The sequence below is a fragment of the Sylvia atricapilla genome, chromosome 15 (genome assembly GCF_009819655.1).
Source record: "Sylvia atricapilla isolate bSylAtr1 chromosome 15, bSylAtr1.pri, whole genome shotgun sequence".
Taxonomy (NCBI): domain Eukaryota; kingdom Metazoa; phylum Chordata; class Aves; order Passeriformes; family Sylviidae; genus Sylvia; species Sylvia atricapilla.
In genome coordinates, this window is record NC_089154.1 from 2,719,809 (window position 1) to 2,742,008 (window position 22,200).

At 41.3% G+C, this 22,200-nt stretch overlaps 2 protein-coding genes across 5 annotated transcripts in view; one reads left to right on the forward strand and one right to left on the reverse strand.

The window, feature by feature from the left end:
- The window catches only part of C15H7orf50 (chromosome 15 C7orf50 homolog), a 123,263-nt gene that overhangs the window by 15,679 nt on the left and 85,384 nt on the right, over positions 1 to 22,200 (reverse strand). For 3 of the 4 annotated variants that reach the window (XM_066329712.1, XM_066329714.1, XM_066329715.1), the window contains one exon: positions 8,915 to 9,138. In XM_066329712.1, the coding sequence (XP_066185809.1) occupies positions 8,915 to 9,138 (224 nt within the window). Of the gene's footprint in view, positions 1 to 8,914; positions 9,139 to 15,329; positions 15,476 to 22,200 lie in introns of those variants that run through there. The other variant, XM_066329716.1, reaches the window with a different exon arrangement.
- Positions 15,555 to 22,200, forward strand: part of GPR146 (G protein-coupled receptor 146) — a 48,732-nt gene continuing 42,086 nt past the window's right edge. The window contains exon 1 of the mRNA XM_066329710.1: positions 15,555 to 16,022. The gene's annotated coding sequence lies outside the window, so the exon portion shown is untranslated. The remainder of the gene's footprint in view (positions 16,023 to 22,200) is intronic.

Here is a 22,200-nt window from a genome sequence, read left to right on the forward strand (position 1 = left end):
ACCCTGACCATGGAAGGCAGAAACTCCCCCAAGGCAGCCATGGAAAGGTTGGGAATCTGAATCCATGAACCCTGCATGCCCACCAGGGACTGGTGGCCTCCAGGAGTGCCTTGGGAGGCCACTACAGAACAAAATCCATGCAAACTCCACTTTCAAAAGAAGGGAGTTGAGAAAAATCCTGCAAGTCTGTTGGGAGCAGACATTGGTACAGGGCCAAAGAAAACAGAGCCTGTGCTCAGATGAGAAGAAAGTTAAGTCTACTTTCTCTCATCTCACTTCTCTGAAAGGAGACCTTTGGACAGTACAGGGTCTTGGGTGAGTCACAAATTTCATCACTGTTTAATTTATCACCTGAAAAATGGGGTAACATAACACTTTCCCAAAAGCTGTCATAACAGGAGTTAAATTAATCAGTGTCAAAATACTTCTCATTTCTTTATCAAAACACATTTGTGATATGCTATCAGGAAAGGTATTATGGAAAAGCAAATTATCATTGCTATGGCGGGGAGAAGATAGAGACAATATGTTTAAAAAAAAGAAACATATTTAAATCTCTTTAAAGACAGGGTTGAGCACTCAGGTATTTTTCAGTTGATCCTGTAAATGATAGATGCCAGATGAAAAGATTTGTGAATTCATGTTAATGATGTTATTAAATATACTATTTCCATATGAGAATGTTTGAACAAAATGCCCAAGTAAATATTTTGACAGCTTTGTTTCACACTGAAAAAATGGTAGAAGTGCAAAGAAACAGGAGGTTCCAAAGTAAATCACTCTGCAGCTTTTACTGAAATATGCTTTGAGAGGTGTACTTGTGACCTTCCATAAAATTAATTCAAAGATTTAGAAAGACAAATAATTTTATTTAGAGCCATAAAGCAGGATTAGAGTTCTCTATTCCGTTTCTCTTCCTTTGTTAAATTTAGTGACCATTTATGGTTATGGAAATTAGAAAAGAAATCTCTTTCCTCTGCATAAACTAAATAGGACAATGAGCAGATTCTGAAAGATGAAACAGCTACTGACTCCAAGTGAGGAAAATTTACCATGGACCTGAGCTTCCCTTTCTTTCTCCACTCAAGCCATACATCAGTGCTTAGCAAAGGGGTAAGAAAGCTGCTCCAAACCCATACCCTACAGAAAGTACTTTATCCAGGATAATATTAATAACTAAACCATAAAAGGTTGGGTTCAGGGGAAGTTGTGTTAGTCCAGCTGCTTTTCCAAAGCTCAGTTGAATGAGTTGCATCATAAGCATTTACTAATCTGGCTGGAAAATCACGTAATCATTGATGTTTCTAAAACTTACTTCTGAATGAGCTGAAAATACCACAGAAATACTTGCAACATCTCAGAGCTTCCAGGTATGACTAAGCTTAAAAGTCTTAGAACCTGACATACCAGAACCTCCCAAACACTTATTTTGTCTCTAGAAACCAGAGCTGCTTATCTAACAAGCTGGAAATGGCAAAATACATCCAAAAATATTTGTAAGTATCCAGGATGTTCACAATTCAATCCACAACTGTGGATATGACTTGCTAGAGATTATTAGACTGAAATTATTTTACAAAGTGATTCTGTCCATCTGGAGCATTTCCAGGATAGTGTTACAGATACCCAGAATATATTGTGAAGGTTTGTTTTCTTCCCAGAAATTCCTGGTAAAAATAGCTAAAATTGGCTCTGAGCCACCTAAAAGGGTTTTTTTGTTGTTGTTCTTTCTTTCAGTGGCTGTTTTTAGACTTGTGTAGTAAATGATTCTATTATTTGCCAGCATTACCTTGAACTGACAAGTTTATCTTCAGCAGCAGCTCAAGAAGCCTCGGTGCCTGCTCTGGCTCTGCAAGTGGTGTCACTTACACATCAGCACCATGCAGTGCCTCAGCTCATCTGCAGAGAGCCACAACTTCTTAATGCAGGCTCATCTGAGTGTTAATCTGGTTATCCAGTTTCCAGACCCAAGTCTTCCTGCACAGCACTGTCTTCTGCACAGTGCCAGTGCAGGCATCTCTTCAACCATCTGCTTTGCAAAATTAGATTTGAATGGAAAGCCTTTCTTTTGGTATGCACTCTTCACACGAAGTCTGGCTCACTCACTCTGGACAGCTGTATTATTTATAAGTGAAAAAAAAAAAAAGACCAGAGATACAGATAAGGAACAGTAATCTGCATGATCTCACTAAATTTAGAGTAAGATATTCATGTGTTTCTTGTAAAGCAGTGAAATTGTTGTATTAGAACCATAAAAAGCAGCTAACCCAGCAAGAAGTTAATAACAGTTTAAAAGCAATTTCTGCACAATCTGACATCCTGTGGATGTCATGTGGGGGTTAGAAAAACACTGGCATGTCTCCATCACATATCTACATATCACTTGCCATCAAGATACAGAAAAGTGAATCCAGAAGTCAATGACTCCATCAATGGGAATGAAAATCATCGACTCAGGCTGCCACTAGACATCTTGATTAAACAGGCAGAAGCTGCATGGTGCTGTTACTGAGAGTGTAATGTGACAGTCACAGAATCCTAATGCACAGTTTGAATAATCAGATGATAATGAGAACACCAACACCTGGAAATGGGTATCATAAAGCCAAGTCTGAAACAGGAGCTTATCTGACTTCCTGCAGCCAGGCTGAAGCAGGATGAGAAACCCTGAGAAATGTGTTACAGCTATAGTGGTATATTCATGCCAACACTGTCATTAACACAAAACTCAGTAATAGTTTGAGGGGAGGAAAAAAAACCATTTATTGTTCAGAAAATTCAATAACAAATCTCAATTCTGTGGCTCATAGATGAACCTAATGCTGTTGCCCACAAAGCAAAGCCAGAGCGACAGGGAGGAATCACAGAGTCTCAGCCCCTTCTGTGTGGTGCTGGAAGGCAGCTCCAGTCAAACCACAGCTGCTTCCAGAAGGATCACAGGCACAGGAGCTCAAAGAAGAGCAGCAGAGCACATCAGGGACTGGAAGGAGCAGTAGGAGAGGAAGGCTCTTGGATGTGCTTGGCCACAGGAGGGGCAGTGAGACTGAGAAACCCAACACAGCCACAAGCAGGATGCAAACACCAGGATGGGAGAAATTATTAACGAACTGTGGGGCAATACCATGATTTAAATAAACCTGGCTTAATAAGAGGTCCAACACAGCAGAACAATTTTTCTGCTCCATATACCCTACCAGCAAGCTTTGTCTCCTGCAGGAGGTAACATGCTCGAGCATGATAACAGAATAGCTCTAAGCAGCACAAAATCTGTGCAGTGAATACGCCCCCTCCACCTACCCCCACCAGGATAACTGCTGGCATACCGGCACCCTAAAAATAGGAAAGGTGTGGGCATTGCAACAGAGAGCTTTGTAGAGCTTGTGACTAATGTCAGGGCTGCTAGGGAACTGCAAACAAACTGAGGTGGCTTCATCAGATGCCACTCAGTGTAGCTGAAGTTACACAAGGGAGTGTAGGATAATGATAAGGTAACACTCTCAGCAAGCTGAGACTCCTCTGCCACAAACAGAGACAGTGGCTGCCTTTAAAATGAGGAAGGTCTGCCCAAGTATTAACATTAAATGGAAAACTTGCAGCTTTACAGACGTGTTGCTTTAGGTCAAGGAGAGGAATCTCACTTGGAGGCAGGTCAGGCCCTGGTAGAAATTAGAAGTCAAGCAATACAGAAACTTGGAGAAGTGCTAAAACAAATTCACTGATCTCTAGAGTATTTGGAAAAGTGCAAGCCTTTGAAATCAGATAGCAGCAAGTGCCTGCCCAAGTTCATGCAAAACAGAACAACCCCCAATGCAAATTTATCCTGTGTCTGACTCTGGATTCATGAGGCTTCTTACGGAACTAATGAATATGACAAAATGACTAAAAGCATGTAGGAATAGATTAATTACATCCATAGTTAATGCTTGCCCCAGAACCTTTAAAAAATAGCCCCGGGATTATTAAAGCAAAATTATTCCCCTTCACTATTCCCCTAATCTTTGAGGAAATGCTGCTCTTTCAACCTTAAAGCCCCAGTTGTTGAAGGGAATTCAGGAACACTGCTGAGTCTAATTACAACAGTTTCTCTTAAGTTCACACACTGTTTTTGTTACTGGCCAATTGAGATGCATCACTTGAGCAGTTCTCCAATATTTCATGAAATTGAAGATAACTGATGAGCTCAGATATATGCTGCACCTTCCAATCAGGGAGGAAACTGGATCTCCATTTTGGAGAGTGGGGGAAGGAGAAATGCCATTAAATGCTAATGTTAGTTGCCATCCAACCCAAGGAGTCAGTCTCTGGAAGGAAAAAAAAAAAAACATTACCTGTGTCTGTTTAGATTTCTAGTTTATGAGTTACTCCTAGTATCTAAAAGCTTAAGCTGTTGATGGTGAAACCAGTGCCAAGTTTGAAATTAATATTGATGTAGGCCAGCAGCAATGAGAATTACTTAAATTCAGAATCAAGTATCAAAAGCCATGATTGACCCTGGCTAAAAAAGTAACCTGTGAGAAGTGTAACAACCTCAAAACTTTATGAATCAACACAGGAAACTAAATGTGACACAAGCCCACTGGAGGTACTTTAAAATTAAAAACTGCTTTTCAACATTCATGAGCACGGCTGTGTTTGTGCAGAAGCTCCTCCAATGGAGTCATATGCCCCAGGAGGGGTTGGGTGAATGGGTTTGTGATTTCCTGAAGGCCACCATCATCTGAGCTGTCTGGCCACAAATCTCAAATGTTGCTGCCCACTTTACAGTCCAGCACCAGCCTCTCCTGGTTCCTTCAAGAATCAGAAACCTCTGAGTGAACATTTATCTACCTCTTGATTCCCTTCTCCAGATGGCCTCTACTCCAGAAGGAGTAAAAACTTGATGTACTTTCTACATGTTATTTCTATTTCTACATCTATATAATATATGACAAATATTTAAAAACATCAAACTATTAAAAAAAAAATGCTTCCAGCAACACCCCTTGTGTGTTCTTTAAAAGGAAGAACAACATTTCAGCTTTAAAATCTCACAGGCTTGGCACTGTTTGTAATAAAGTTTGACTGAGGAGCAGGATCTGTTTCCATTCTGCAAACCCAGCAGATAAACAACTGCCCTGGGTTGTCCAGGGCTGTCAGCAGTGCTGCCACCACACTCAGCAAAAACCACCTTGGGATCTGCAGAGTCAGATGATTTCCTTATGCCATGGGAAAATCTGCCTGTCTCTCACTTTTCTGTTTCTTTAACACGCCCTTGGTTTGTATTATTCTAGAAGCAATTCCTTTTTTCTTTAAAGGAATCTCTGACATTCTCTGAATCTTGCCTGAATTCAAATTAGGCAATGAGAAACGTAAGACCTATATAAAGAAAAGTGACACATACTAACACTATGGCATAAATAATTAAAAAAAAAATTGTACTTCAGCACCTTATTTTTCAAATTTTAGAACATGATAAATAGTACTGCAAGGCTTAGATTAATTCACAGCACACATCCAGATAATATCATCTATTATTTCTACTTCAGATTATATGACTCTTGTCATTTCATATTCCTTTAGTGAGGTCTTTTCAGATCTTTCTCTATTCCTTAGATGGGTGATGGAGAAATCCATATGTGCAGATCCATATGGCAGTGAACTTTCCAAGCCAAACACAAGAACAGCAGCTTCTAGGAGAGGGTGGCTTGCCAAGACAAACAAGGCTTGCCAACATTTTAACACCACAGAAGGTCACTTAGGTTATAATTAAACCTAATTACCATTCTCTAGAATTGCAACATCTTTTCACTTGAAGTCACCTAATGCTCAGAAAAAAGATGAATTTTTAGTCTAGATTTTCCAAGAATCACAGTAATGAGTCAATCTAATATTCCCTTTAAATCTGACTCATTACTTACCAACACAAAGAAACAAGGCATGTCATCATTAAAAGGAAGAGATTTGAGCACTTTATTTAGCCACTAATACGTCATCTCTCCTGCTTTTCCCTACTCCTCTGCAGTAATTGTACAGGGGTTTTTCTCTTCTGTTCACTACCACTCTGGGGTTTTTCCATTATTTCATTTTTTTTTCTTTTCAGAGTTTTATAACCTTTCTGCTTCAGCTCCCTACTTTTAATCCTCTCTCTATCTTCAGATCTTCCTGTCTGCTCCCTGGGCGAGCTGGGGATCTGACAGCAGTCACTTTTCTCTGCCAACTGCTGCCTTGGAAGAGAACTGTGCTGGGAACCACCTGAACTCATCTAACCAAGGAAAAGATGAGAGAAAAATTGGTAAAGCAAAGACTTTTTTTTCTCCCCCTTTCCTCTTCACACAGGCCAAGAGAAAGTGAGAGAGGGGGAAAAAAAACCAGGAGCCATTTGGCTGCTTTACCTCCACCAGGAGCACAAACCTGGTCATGCTCAGCCTGACTTTGTTCAAATGAGCAAGGAGCTGAAAATCCTGGGCTATCAAAGTCACTCAGCTCACAGGGGAGACCCTTCAGCTCCTCAGGCACAGCAGCTGAGGGCTGCAGTTTGAGCTGGCACCAGCTGCTGTTGCATGCAGCCATGTGCATGGTGACAAAAGCCACTCCCAGCTAGGATGGCCTTCCAACAAAACCATCAGTTGATCCCTCTGGAGACTGGAAAGCATCAAGGACCATTTCTTTCCAGACTCAGATAACAAAGCTGGGAAACTGGAAGAGCTGCTCAGCTTGTGGCACAGTGTGCCAGCAGTGGGGGACCCCAGCAGAGGGGGCACAGGTTGGCAGTGCTGCCAAGGGCAGCCAGTGTTGATGCAGCCCTCGGGATCCAGCTGCATTGCTGCATTGCTGCTCTGCAAGCAGCAGGGAGAGCAGGACGCAGTGAGCACACTGTGTACCTCATCCCCTGCCCTCAGTGCTCTCTGCATTGACTCCCCAGGACGCACAGCTTTGTGCCTCCACAGCTGCAGCCTCCTGCTGCAAACAGCCCCAACATAAACAAAAATGACAGCTCCAGTTATCACAGGGTGCATCGAGTTCCACCTGTCCTACAGGAGCCACACGTGCCATCAGGCAGGATGCCACTTCACTCACCCACACTTATGTCATGAAAGGCTTTTATTGTGGGTGGGGCAAAGCACAAACTCACACCACTCTTTTGTTTACTTCCAATTACATTAATCTCTTGCATCTGTAAGATTTATTTATCCTCCCACAGATTATTCCTGCCCGTAGCCCTGCAAAAACATGTAGACTGAAATCCTTCACCCACTCAATATGCTGAAGAGGTTGCAATGGGTTTCCAGAACCTGGATTTTCATTTCCCTTCCCCAGCTAGTATATTACTTCTTGGATTCATTTAAATCCAGTTATTTCTTTTGCAGTCTTGCTGGGTTGAAAAAAGGTCTGAGGTGTAAGAGGACTAAGCTGTTTTTCTATAACTAATAATGGTTCAGGATGGTCCAGGCACATTTGGGGTTCGAAGGGTGACTATGGCTATGTTTGCTTGGCACTTCAGCATCTTATGACTACCCCTGTTAAGTGCACAAAATTCAAATTGTCTGTTGCTGAAATAACCCCTCACAGCCTACTGCTGCACATACAAGCCATAGACTCTGTATGACAAGACCAAATGACGGAGCTGGTTTTCTATTTCAGGGTAATTTGGTACAGGTTAAGTGAAACTCTAGAATCACATTTGTTCAAATATCAGTTCAAATATAATTTCATATTCTCCCACGTAACGAGGCAGAAATCCATACAGATAACAGAGGAATAACAAGCAGAACCCCACAGCTTGTTCCTTTACTTACCAAACCTGAAATCTATTATCTGGAGCTCCACCATTTACCAGAGCACACATAGCAGAGAGCAGGCTGAGCAGATGGTTCAAAGCTAACTGTCAATCCATTTGCAGTTCAAAACAGTGGTGAACTGCTCCAGCTGTTTTCCAGATCAAAAATATTATTGTCATTTTGCTATCGCTGCATGCTGAGGGTTATGCAACAAAAATGCACATGCCCCTCTGCCTGGAATGCAATTAATTTCCTCCCTTCCCACTGTGAGTGGTAAGTAACAATTCAGACAGTCTGGATGCTTCAGTTTTGAGCCCAGGCAGGGATGCAACCCTGGAATTATTCCACGTGGTAACCCACTATTTGTGACATGCCAGTCTTCTGGAGGTCTTACAGCCAGGGTATATTTTGGAGTTTGGGAAAAAACCCACATTATCTTTCTGTTTACACACAACCTCTTTACTGCCTGTGGGGTACCCTGAGCATTTTGATGCAGTTCCTTAGTTTAACCACAGACTTTGCTTTATGCTGGAATTTTAAGTCTTCTAATAAGTGTGCTACCTGGGTGAAGGGCTTGCTTCCAACCTGAAATCAACCACTATACTTGCTGTACACTCTGGTATGCAAAAAATCAGGGATTGTACACTATTAACTTTAAAATAGTGGCAAAATCCCATCTTCATCTACAAATACCCAAACATTCTGCAGGTGGTTAAATTCAGACTCTGTGATGCTTACCCCTCCATGGAATTTGCTTATATGAAGAGAACAACTGGAAGCCCTTTGCCTAGAACAGCACACTCCAGAAGCAAAACCCTCATTTTCTCAATGCAATCTTTTCTGCAATGTGCCTTTCACCTCTGTAAGTGCAGGCTAAGCCTGTGATATTTATATAACAACCATAAGATCTTCAGGACAGGAGCAGCCTTTCTGTAAAATGTTTGCACCATACTTAACTTCTCTCTGTTGTTGCTGTAATAGAAACACAAAGGGGTGATCAACTGTCCTCCAGAGTGTCAACTGAGATGAAACATTAACTTAGTGCTTAACTACAGCAATTTCCTTTCATGTGTTATTGCTTGGTACGGCTTGTTCTGGGTTACTGGTTTACAGCTCACTTCTGTAGGCAGCACCTGCAGTGGATTTACTGCTCTTACCTGGTTAGATAGGCCAGAGCCCGTTCGGATCCTGATGGCTTTTTGGGCTCCACCTTTTTAACAGAGATTCCAGCTTGCCTCATCAGCTGTTTCTCCTTCTTCTTCCGCTCTTTTTTTAATTTTCTCTCCAGTTTTCTCTTTTCCTCTGGAGTAAGTTCTTCCTCTGCCTCTGCAATAAGCTTTTCCTCTTCCTCTGCAATAAGCGCTTCCTTTTCTTTTGTAGCCTGAAATAATTAACATTTAAATGAAGTGTTTATCTTTCTGTAGAAAAGTGAACAAAATATGCATAAATGTCATTAAAGGGCACAGGTAATATTTAAAACCAGAAGGTTCAGGTTTCGTGTCTTTTCTGTTCAATGTACTTCCATCACCTCTCTGCTATGCCCAACTCCCAGAACTGCAAATGCTGCAATCACAGAGATGTGCCAAACTGCCCTCTGTGGATGGTGATACTGCTCTGAGCACTGCAGGAACCTGAGCACCTTCCACCTGTGTAATAACCACCATTTCTAACCCTTGTCGTGCTGTTTGTTCCCCCACGCTCAAACCCGAGGAGGGCGTGTGAACAGCAGAGGCTGTGAAACAGCACAGGGAGGGTTTGGATGGTTTTATCACAAACACATCCCAGTGGGAGCAGTAGGGTTTCCTTAAGATGCTCAGTTTGTGTTTGTTGTGTAACCACACGTTTCCCTGGACTGAGAAAACCCGTCTGCCACGCAGAGGCTTCATCTCAATTATGCCAAGGGCAAAGATGTGACAACTTTCTCCTTCATCCAAGACCTCTTGGAGACCCTTTAGCAATCTTGAGGAAACATATATACAACCTTCAATAAACATACACAGATACACATCTCACAAAGGCTGACATTTCTATAGTTTTGTAGATAGAACAGTTTATTATTCACATCTAAAACCATATTGCCATAAATATATGCATCAGTATATCCCAAATGAAAATAAATATTTCACATACAGATGAAGTGCTTCAAATAGTTTATCTGACTATAAACACTGAGTTTATCCTGGAAAATCCAGTGTGTGATTACGTTGTGTGGAAATAAAACGCTGTTCCACAGCAAGATGAGATTCATTCCAGGCACCCCCAGATGTCTGAGGGAGGTACTTGCCAGGTAAGGTCTTCTGCTAGAGCTGGGACACCCATGGAGGCCAACTGGGTGAGAAAGAAATGTTCTTCCTCCTCTCCCTGCTCCCCCCTCACCTGTAACTGAAACCTGAATGCACAAGAAGATCAGCTGCTTTATGGTTAAAGATTGGTTAAAACCACTTTGTAAGTTCACAAATCCTTAGTGCTACATTAATTTGTGTCAGTTGAGTGCTTTCAAACACAAATCCAGAGCCAGAGCTCAATAAGGTTATTCATGCTGACATTCAACCAAAGAATGTTAAACAAGGCAATACCTGAGCACAATCTTATTTGCCAAAGACACCTGTTGGGGTTTAAACATTTGTTCAGTGTCAATTCACCTATCTCCAAACTGACTCTGGCTCATCTTTTCAACTTGGTGTTTTCACAGACTGAAGAAAGGTTAAGAAAGCAGAAATCAGAACTAATGGAAATAGGACACTAAAGTGGAGTTGCTTTTCCTTGTTTAAAATACTTTTTAGGTACTTCTATGGAAATCCAGCATTCATTGCAAACACATGCAAAAAAGCAACATATGTTGCATTAGTACAGAAGACATTTTATAGTTCATGCTGAGAACAAAATAATATTTAGGGTGAAGGTAGAATTGAATTGTTACACAGGAAACAACGTTTTCATTTGAAAAACCACCCTGGTACTCTACTAAAATAACAATCCAGCCACACAAAGCCCTAGAAAACACTGAGGGTGGTCATTTATAAAGTGTTTGTAAAAGATTACTACAGCAGCTGTCCAACAGACGACACACTACAGTTAATCTTCTTTTAAAAATAATGTAATGAATTTGTTTACTTTTCTGTGAGCCATGAAGCTTTCAAATAAAGTGACTGTGGCACATCATTAGAGCCAGTCTGATAAAGAGGCCTCTGCTTCTTCATACTTACAGTAAATGCATATCTTGGTAACTTCCCTTCCCCCCCCCCAGCACATTCCTTGCATTATCAAAAAGCTTTTTATCCTTCTCCCTGACCGCTCCATTAAAAACAAAACAAGTTGCTCCCTCCCTGTAGGTCCCAGAGTAAATACCAAGCCCTAAGAGCATTTGTTCCCAGCATGGATGGGCCATGGGCTGTCTGGCACAAGAGCATTGTTCTCCTGCAGGGTTGTCCTGGCAGGAAAGAGTCAGGATTTCCAGCTGGAGTCACTTTGTGCTGGCCCACAGCATCAGCCAGGGAGAAGATCCATCAGCCTCTGCCTGGGACTCCCAGCACAGGTACTGACAGAGTCCTCACAACGGCTCAAACAACTTCTCTAGTTCCAAATGTACTTTTATCCATCCACGTCAACTTGATTAATTTAGTAGGATGTGCCACAGTCTGTCCTAGACTGGTTTTTAATTTGAAAACCTCATGTTTCCTGTGCTTCAGAAAAGACCTGCATTTGGTGGTATAGCCCCTATTGAAGCTGAGGGTGATTTTATCAGTGAGGGTAATTTGATTGCAATTTGTATTTAAAAAAAACCCCTTGCCCTAAACCTGGGGACTTGAAAGAAAGCAAAACCAAACTTCTGCTGGAATTTAAATCCTAGCTGTATTTATTATTTATCAATCTATTGATGCATCTCTTCTTTCCTTAAATCAACAGCCTGAGTTTTTAATTTTGTTTTCCCCAAACCATTAGTAGTGTGACTGTTCATCTGGAAGATGTTTGTGACCCATTTGGATTAAGACTTTTAGTGTTATGTCATTATTTAAACTAAAAAAAAACCCAACCAACAGGACTTCATTGTTTTGAGGTCATAAATATTCCAGGTTGTCTCCTTCTATATTTATAAAGTGACATCACAATTTGTAGCGCTACAATTTAGCCTTAACTACAACATTGTAAAGTCCCTATTTGAGCATGTGAGACACTTGTTTATTGACATGATAAATTTAAACCACATGCACACAGAAAAACAGAACACTTGCTTATTTGCAAAGCCTGCTGAGAGCTACCACACCACCTTGGCTTGTGGGCTCATTAGATCTCAACCTAAACAAGGTCAGGCCAGGTCAGCACACTTGAATGAATGACATTCAGAGGAGAGCCAGCGTTTTCTCGTGATTGAGGAGGTGGGAGTCTTCCACTTGGAAACTTTCCAGAAGGCCTGAAAAGGTGCTAAAAGGGATATTGCCACTGGATGCCATTTTTTGAGCACAAGGCAGACCCCAAATCTTTCACATTTATGCTCATAAAAGCCCATGTCAGGCTTGCACAGGCACAGAGATAGGAGCTCAGGCAGCCTCAAGCCAATTCCCAAAGTTTGTATCACCCCATGTCCATCTGCAGGCAGAGTGCTGTGAGTGCCAATACACTGCCTTTCATCAATGCCAGTCTCCAACTTTCTGAACTGTGTGTAAATATAGCAGTAGGCTCTAAATAGTCCAAGACATCTGACTCAAAATAGCTGGAGGCTTCAGCTGTAGCACTTTCAGACACCAGTTCAAGTTTTCCATCATTCTTTGTAACCTGGAAATATTGCACAAATTTGAAGCATTTAATAAACGATCTTTAGAAGTGAGCTGACAATCATAACTGGAAGGCCAGCTCACACAGAAGGGAAGTGTTCAATACTATAAAGCAGCCCTGCTAAGCAATACAGAACACAGAAATAGAGCTAGAATTGCAAGAGAAACCATCAAAAAGATGTACAGGTTCTCTTGAAGACACTTGACCCTTTTTTTTTTTTGCTGCAAAGAGAGTGGCAGAACCAAAGAGGTGTCGTTTATTGAGGGTAGTTTTTGTATCTGCATAAAAGCTTGTGCTGCCAGGGGACTATGAACTGCAATAGCTGAGCAAGCAGCACTAAGACAGGAATAACAGCACTAATAACAGCCCACCAATTGTGTTGTGCTCCCACAGAGCACTAAGTGCATTTTTAAATTTGTTTCCAGACCTTGATGGCCTCACACTTAAGTAGAACTGAAGACATCTCCTAAAGACTTCTGTTCCTCCTCCTCACTCCCTCAAAATTCCCACATTTGCATCCCTGGCTGTCCATTGCCAGCACAGAATAATGTCAACAGAGTCAGAAACTCTGAGGAATTGCCACAGTGAACAGAATGCTACGAATAATACTATGAATATCTACAAAATCTTGCCTTTGGGATTCGTCTCTGTAGGTCTGAACTTCCTGCCTGGTCAGGGTTTTGGCTTTGCTGCCAAACCTATGGAAGGAACCACAAACCAAGCCACAACACCAAATTTGCTATTAATTAGAACCAGTGAATCCAGCTCCTTCAAAACCAACAGACTTTTATCCTTTTCTCCCAGCACAGCACCCGAAGTCTGAACAACAGGAAAGCAAGCAACAGCAGAAATTCAAACGAATAAATAAAAGTGACAAACATATAAAAAAGGGCTTCAAATTTTTGAACTCTGCAGAGTTGAAAATGGAGGGGAAATGGATTTTATGGCTTATTTCATAGTAGGAGCATTGTATCACCTTGTTTGTTCATGAAGCTCGTGTTATTTCATAACTTTTAACATAGAGAAATGTCAAAAGGGGCTTTGTTCACTGACCAAGAGCTACTGACACATCATGTAATGGCTTCTGCTTAGGAGCTGCCTTTTGCCCTCCAAATGCCCCGTGAACGGTATCAGCATGCAAAACGTCCTGCTTCTGCCTCACACAATACACATGAACCCAGATAAATAACTGGCCATCTGCCAGCCTAAAAACAAAAAGCGGAATCTTATAAACACAGATCAAAACCCACAGAGAAGAAAGGCTGGCAGACCCTTAGACACAAGGTTCATGAAAGAAAGATTGCCAAATTATTTACTATCCAAGGCTGGCCAAAGAGTTGTGCTACAACTGCAGCTAGAGAATTTGCATAAAACAGTTCAAGGCCATCCTGAATTTAAATAATTATTTTCTATCATTTAGCATCCCATGAAAAGAAGAAGTATGAGCAGAGAGGGCATATGAAATTTCATTTCATCGTGCAGAAAGCAAATTTTCAATGAAAAGCAACATGTAGAAGTCTTTATACGATATCTGTAGCACTTAGAGAGCAGGACCTTTTAGAAGTTATATACTGCTCAAAGAAAAATACAAAATTTTCCACAAAAGCTAGGTGTTTGTAGAATCTCAACTCCTCACAACCAAAATGCTGGCAATAATTTATAATAAGTTGATTAGGAAAGCTTTCTGTAGATTCAACTGAGGCACAAAAGTCTCAGACAAGTTCTGCAGGAAACCAGATTTAAGTAAGAGCAGGCTTTTTATCTTTCTGCTCTTACTTAAAGGAAAAGATTCTTTTTGTGGTCATGTAAATGTTGAGTTTTTTGTTTTTTTTTTTTTTTTTTTTAAAAAAAAGCCTCCCTGTGTATACAGCTATAGTATTTCAGGAACACAAGGTACACAGCTATAGCATCTCAGGAACACAAGTGATCAGGTAGCACCCTAAACTTGCAGCTGTAATTTAGAATAGATGCACCTTGATGAGCTTGAAACCTGGTTTAATTTACAACTGTGTGATCTTTGCCTGTCTCAGATTTATAGCCAGTTGTGACGAGCACATAAAGTGTTATCATTAGCAACTGCTGAATAAGAAGAAATTTGAACAATTTACTAAATTACATGAAAGCATTTACAGGCACACAGAATATACAACTTAAAGAATGCAGCTTGTTGAATTCCACTTTATAGACTGTTACTCCTATAAAGTACATACTCATGTGCTGTGGCAGATTAAGTTCTAAGGCATAAATTAGGATCGTATTGTACTTCTCATTTTTCTCCACCAGTATCACAGCCCTGAGTACAACAGAACTACTCGAGACACCACCACAACTGCAGACTTGGGGAATGCAGTTTTGCTTCATTTGCAACTACAGCGCGGCCAGGAATTTTCACCTATTTGTTGAAGGATTTTGCTTACTCCCCTAGTCGTAATTAAACCCTGTTAAGCAATCAGGAGAACATGGAACAGAAAAAAAAAAAAAAAAAAAAAAAAAAAAAAAAAAAAAAAAAAAAAAAGGAACACCCTCGGAAATCATTTGTATCCACATCCCTGTGGCTTACACACAGCCCCTCTAAGCCCTCCCCAGAAACGCGGAGGAATTTTAATAGAAGGAGCACGAGACTGTGGCAGCGCTCGGCGCTTTCATTGCCACCAAAGTCGCCCCCTTTAGCGGTGCTGACAATTCCTTCGGAGGCTTAAAAAGCCTTTGGGCTGGGAGAGGAGGTAGAAGCAGAGCAGAGGCTGTTTTGAAATCCTTGCTGGAGAATTAGAAAAAAAAAAAAAAAATAAATAAACCAACCCTAAACCACGAGCTCCATCTCCTCCAATGAAAGAGGTACCACAGGGTGTAGGCAGGTTGCCAGGCGAGCTCGGCAGCGTGACCGCACTGCATTGAGTTTCTTTAATGAAAGCCAGGAAAGAACACATTACACAGTGTTTCTTCTGAGAGCCAGCGAGCCTCCAGTGATTGAAATCAATAAAAACAGTCGGCAAGGGGCCCAGTGGGGGAAGAGAGAAATCTCCACTACAGCATTCAGTTTGCTTTGCACTTTCTCCCTCCCCCTCGAAAGTTAAACTCCGAAGATCACCATGACAAGCCACTTCGCTCCCGGCGCTGGGAAGACGCTGGTGGGGATTTAAAGGAAGCGAGCGCTTGCCTTCGCCTCCGTGCCTTCGCTCTCCCCCCGGCACCAAGGGAATAAAAAGGCTTCTTTGGAATTCGAATCCCGCCTGGAAAAAAACTTCATTGGACAAGTGCATCGTTCTGCATTTCAGGAAAGGGATGGATTTTACGGTCAGAGAATGCTAAAAGGTGAGAGGGGGAAGAAAAGCGGGAATGTGATCCAGCCGGAGCCCACGATCAGGGGAGGATGTCCAAGCCGGCGGAGGGCACCTCTGGAGCTGCGGGAAGGACTGCGAGCAAGTGCCGGGGATCAGCCGCATCCTGAGGCACCTGGAACGGTGGAAACACGTGACGGACACGCCGCCCCAGGTAAGCAGAACCTGCTTTTGACAGTCCTGTGTGCCGCGTCCGAGGGACCGCGGTGCCGAGGGACCCCGGCGCTCCAGCCCGCAGTCTGCCCGCCCTCGTTAACCTCGGGAGACTTAACGCTAAGCTTGTCCCGTCTGAGAACCGTGTCAGGCCACTAATCCTCGCTGAACTATAAACCCTTTGTGCACAAAAGCCCTTTGTTTACCCGGTTTGTGTTGGATTCGCGAGCTGACAAGGTAGGACAGGGCCATTGCGTAAGCGCAGCCCCCCAGGAGCTCGGGGACACGGCTGACACCGCACGCCGGGGCTGCCGTGAGCACAGCCACTAATGCCTTTCTAATATGCTCCATATTTATCTATTTTATTTATGTATTTTAATCACCATAGCAGCCACATACAGAACATACTTGCGCCGAGTTCCATGTGCTGCTGCTCTGCCCCGAGACTCCCAGCAGCGTGCGTGCGCGGGGCTTAGGCGGATTGTTCCGTCAAAAAGAACTTTTGTTGGCAATTAGTTGTCAACACGGCCAAGGGGGATCTCTGGCACGTTGTTTAGGAACGACCCACACAGGTTTCTGCAGCACGTATGTATTTGCAGTCCCCCTAAAGCAAACAGGCTTTATCCCCAGTGAAAACGGGGAAGGCGCAGGTAACAGCTGTGGATCCCAACATTCTTCTCAAGTTTTTGGCCAACTTCAGATGATTTATGTAGCCCTCAGCGAGACACAGACAGTGAAATCAAAGCCTGTCTTCGGCAAGGCAAGCAGGAATAATGATAGCTACATCCCTTCTCCAGCAGAGGCAGGAATTCACTGGGACAGATAATAAATAGGTGCCTGTGGAGCAAGAGCAACAATGCTTGTCCCCCTCATGCTGGTCATCATGAGATGCTGACAGCAGCACACATGCTCGCTGCTGGAGAGGGACTGGATGCCTCCACTTCCACTTAAATGTTTCAGAACCTCTTCATCTGCAGCCTGCAGAGTGCAAAGTCTGAAGGTAGAGAGAGGAGACTGCCCAGCATCTCCAGCTCAGTACCAGCAGACAGAGTGCATGGATTTAGTACAGCAAGTGCAGATGTGCATCTGCAGGTGCAGTGTGGCTCTTTCCTTGGAAAACACACACTTTTAAATGGTCATTTTGTTATTTTCACATCACACAGAAATGAATGACTTACCACTTAAAGAATGACCAGGAGAACACCCCCATGACCAAAAGTAAAGGGCATAAGTTGAAATATGAATTGTTCTACTAAAGCTATGAAAATAGTTGAGGCAGTATTTAAATAGTAAGAAGTTTCTAGATTAATTTATTAATCCAGTTTTGAACTTTTCACACAAAACGATCAGAAAATTATAGCTGAAGATGTAATTAAAGAACAGTCATTTACAACAAAAAACCTAAGCTGTGATTCATAATCGAATAGGACCCTACATGAAATTCTGGGCATTCCCACAGACCCACCATTCATTTTGCAGAGTCAGTTCTCTGTTTTGCCTCCCCTGCACAGATCCTTTGCAGAAATGACAGCACCTTCATAGCTCAGGAATCACAGCAATCATTCCCACAGCAATCAACAAGTCGGCTGTGCACTGCTCTTGGAGCTAAATTTATCCTTATGCAGAGGAACTCATTAAAGTCTTTATTTAACATTTCAGACAAGGAAAGCTTAGGTGGGACTTACACAACACTTAGCACTTGTACTGACATTCTCAAACTCAAGAGATATTCCTCTCCATTACTCCCTCAGCAGAAATACAAATGTTATCTTTAAAGTGTGCGATATTTTGGTTGATAGTGATGCATTTTTCAGAAGTCAAGTGGGATGAGTGACCACTGTTAATGGAATATCCTTTTTCAAACACACAACATAGAAAGAAGGGTATTTTCTCTATCAGAAGCTGTGATCAAATACAGATACTCTAGCAGTCATACCCGGGTTTTTCAGTCATGTCAATGTTATCAAAGCCGATTCTGTGCACGGTGAATTTTCCTTCAGACTCTCCCTCTGGAAGAGCTGGAAGACTCCCTTGTTGCTTTGCTGAGTTGGGTACAACAGAAAAGAACTATTGGGAACCAATTTTTCACATTTCTACCAGTCTTGAAGGTCCCATATCAGGAGTGCTTTGTCCTCAGCAATGAATCATCATCATAATCAAGAGTTCCTGATAGTTCATGCCAATTGTCCTCACAGCAATGTTTGAAAACAGTCCATAAAGTTTTGAAACAGTCAGAAAAGTAGATGAAGTATTTTAAAGGTGGAAGGACAAACAATTGGTTTTAATCTCTCCCATTTAAGTCTTTATGAAGGAAAAGATCTGGGATTATAAAAACCAAGTTGAATGGCCACTCAGAAAATGCTGAAATTTGCAATAAAGGTGCAAACACCAGAGTGTCTTGAACAACTGGATAGCCTGTGTTCAGTGAAACAATATTCATGCCTGCACTGGGGGAAACAGTGTTGCCATCCCTTTTAAATGAACATGAGCTGACACTTCTTGACTATGGTAAAGCTTCAAGGTGTCTCCTTTCCTATTTACACCTATTTTTGGTTCATGTTCACAGTGCTGGATTCACTCAGCTGAGTATATTTAGTTTGCTCAGTCTCAAATTGACAGCTTCTCCGTAATGTACCCATTCTGACTTAAAAATGGAACAGAATTAACATACAGCTGGAGAAGGTACATTTTTGCCATTTATGGGAAAGATCAGTGAAGCTGAATACTAAGTATTAAGTAGAAAATAATGGTTATTGATCCGTAGGAAGGGTGGCTTTCCCTACAATTCCAACAGGAATCCTTGTATTTGACTTTAGGAAGACATTTATGTTAAAAACAACAAGGTCAACAAAACCCACAAAAACTTCCTACCTCCTTACCAACAAGTTGTCACTGTCTTCAGCTGCAGAGTTCACAGGATGTATAGCTACAGGGAATCAATGTCCTGGGACATATACACTACTCTCAAACCCTCCATATTCTCCCAGACATAACAGAACTTTTTTCCTTAATTTCTTTATAAAACCAGCACCATTTTGAGTCAGTTATACCAAGATGTTCTTCAAAACCTAGCTAAATATCCCAGAATGTGTTTTGTCCATACCTACATTTATATACACTCAGCTGCACGTGCACATGTAGGCAGGAACATGATGCAACTTTCAATTTGCGATGCACAAGACCCAGGAGAAGACACTCAAGAAAACGGAGTGGGCAGGATTCATTTCTTTAGCAGAATGTGATCATTTCATGATTCAATCACCCTAAAATAGACACCCACAGCAGCATTCAGAACATGAGCACAAGGGTATCAACACCCTCAGCACGTGTCTTGCCTCTTGGTTTGCTTTACAATGGGATAAATGGTTGGGGAGACAGAGAACTGGACTCTCAGTTTGGTTCTGAAAAGTGAGACACATGTAAACAAAATAAGGAAGAAATGTGATGGGCATTACTGATTTTTGCATTTGACTTCCTGCCTACTGATAACCAGAGATGGATGACTGAGGTTGTGACAATTAATTTGTGTGAAATGATCCTTCTTCTAAATATATCTAATTTCCACTAACAGACCTCTGAACACCTGTGTGCAGAATTTGAAAACTTTTAAAGAAACAAGTACTATAAAGCTGTACTATAAAACTGTATTTCAGGCACAGTTCAGTTGCCACTGAACATCCTGTTTTAAGCAGTTCTTTCTCAAGGAGAATGGTAAAGGAGGAATGCTTTTAAGAGCTGGCATGAATTACACAATCTGACTTTCCTTCAGGTCTGCATGCTGCTCTTCAAATCCCCATGAGCAAGTGCAAGTGGTACTTAACATGACTGGTAGGGAGAAAGAATTCGAATTTGTTTGTAAGTTTGAAATGGTTCCCTGAAAGTTCCTTAAGAAAATTCCATCCATAATTTTGAAAGTCTCTGAAAATACAGTGCAACCCATTCCAAAATCCTATTTATTTAGCAATGCTCTACATGCTTTCTGTTCTTGGGAGCTCTCTGGTAACTATACATCTATGATACCAACTTTTAAGCTCTCCAAATTTATCACACAGCTGAAAATACTGAAATGACATCTGGTTTTTATAGCATCAGGTGTGCCTTCATTATGCGTTTGTGAGGCAGAGCAGAAAATTGAAAAACAATTATGATTTAAGAAGCTAAATTAAAACCTGTTGACTGTTTAGTAAAAATGCTCCATAAAACCTGTTTGTATTCGAACAGACCACACTGAAAAGCACCATTGTAAAAGCAGCACAAAACAAGGCGTTGGTAGTGTTGGCTTATTTTGGAATTAAGGCATCGAGCAAGTTACCTTAAAATAAAATTGTACTAATTTACATTTCAAAAAATAAGTAGCTTAAGCATATTTATGAAATAAATACTGGAATTTACATGGAGAGAATTTACAACTCATGATAGTTTTAAGGCCAGGCTTTACCTGTTGAACTTATATTTTACATCTTTGAATAACCAAGTATAAATACAACAGGAAACAACAGCTGCTCATGTAATTTTAAAGTTAAGTACAAAACAGAGTGGATAACTACAGGTGGAATAATATGTGAAATACAAGAAAGCCTGGACTCATCAACGGGAGGATTAAGTTTATCAGATACCTGTTCTGTTATCATGTAATTCTGCAGGGATCAAAAGAAAGTTTTCAGATAGGAACAACAAGGAACTTCTTCATGGCACACAGGGCAGCACAGGACTGGAGCTGGTCATTAGAAAACACAGATGGTCAAAGGTAAATGTTTGAGTTGTTACTGAACCAAGAGTCAACATTTCCATAGTGCACAGGGATAATGGCTACAGTGGGATTAGACTGCAGAGCTTTGAAAGTGAAGTAGTTTATGCCTGGCAAAAAACAAAAAAAAACAACCAAGAGAGAGCAAAGGAAGAGAGAGATTAACAGCAAATGAAGGTCCATCTCAAGGGAAATCCTGATCTTTAAAACAAAATTTTTAAAAAATTAACTAGTCTGGAAAGAAGCCAAGATGTCAGACTTCATTTTTGAATGGCAACAGAAAAGATTCATATTTCTTTTTGCAATTGCAAACAATATAATATACTTTGAAACAGAAAACCTAAACTACAGTTAAAATGAAAAATTATACCTTAATGAGAGACATTCCATTATTGTGGATGTGAAATGAGCAAGCAGATATGATATTTCTCTGTTGAGGACTGAAGTAAAAGTCAGTATGTTTCCTAAAACATGTTAAGCAAGATTGCAATCTCCAAAGGAAAAAAACCCCACAAGTTTCACAAAGAAATCTCCTCATCTTTTCTTTTTTTAAACTTTCTTTAAAAATTAATAATTTCCCTTGCAATACTGGGAGCTAAAATTGTACTGAAAGGTCATAAGGTAGAAAATGGAGATAAGATCTCCTGCCAGGGATGCAGGAAGCATGGCTACTGAAATGTGAAGTCAAGGACAACAGGGAGCACTGGGAAAGTTAGGGAAGCCAGGAAAATCAGAACCTGTTTTTCTATTAAGACAGCAAAGACAAAACATTGTACTTCCTGAACAGATTCTTCCAGATTCACGGAGTGAGCTCTTCAGTTATTTAAGGCTTTCCTAAAATCTGTCATTGACCCTTAAAAACTTTTGACTCCAAAAATGCCAAAGCAGTTTTGAAGCACTGGCTTATCTCCCCCACTGTACACGACCAATCAAACCTCCAGGAACAATAAGTGGTGCAAATTCATGACAAATTCCAACTTTCAAGTTACAGAAAACTGTCACGGCCAAATTTATATGATTTAAGTACTCGATAACTTGAATCTCCCCTATCTTATGAACAATAGGAATAGAAAATCTGAAATAAATACATGAAATGCATGAAACAGGGCCAGCAGCAAGGCCAGGAGAGCTTGAGGTTGTGCAGAATGATGACAGACCTGGGCCCTACAGCTTCCACACAATGCAAAGCTGAGTTTAGCCACCAAAGGAATTGTGCAGGAGAGAAACAGTGAGCAAAGCTCTGAGGAATAGGTAATAAAGGTCTGCATAACATTTCTCAGCTCCCACCTTAGTTATTTTGGGGCATCTGAGAGTTTAGAAAGGTACCATACTGTGGTATAACTACTGTAATTAACATAATTAACAGTTCTGGTCTATGCTTTCTAATGTTTAGGTACATGATTCAATTCTAGTTGCAGTCAGGGTCTCTACA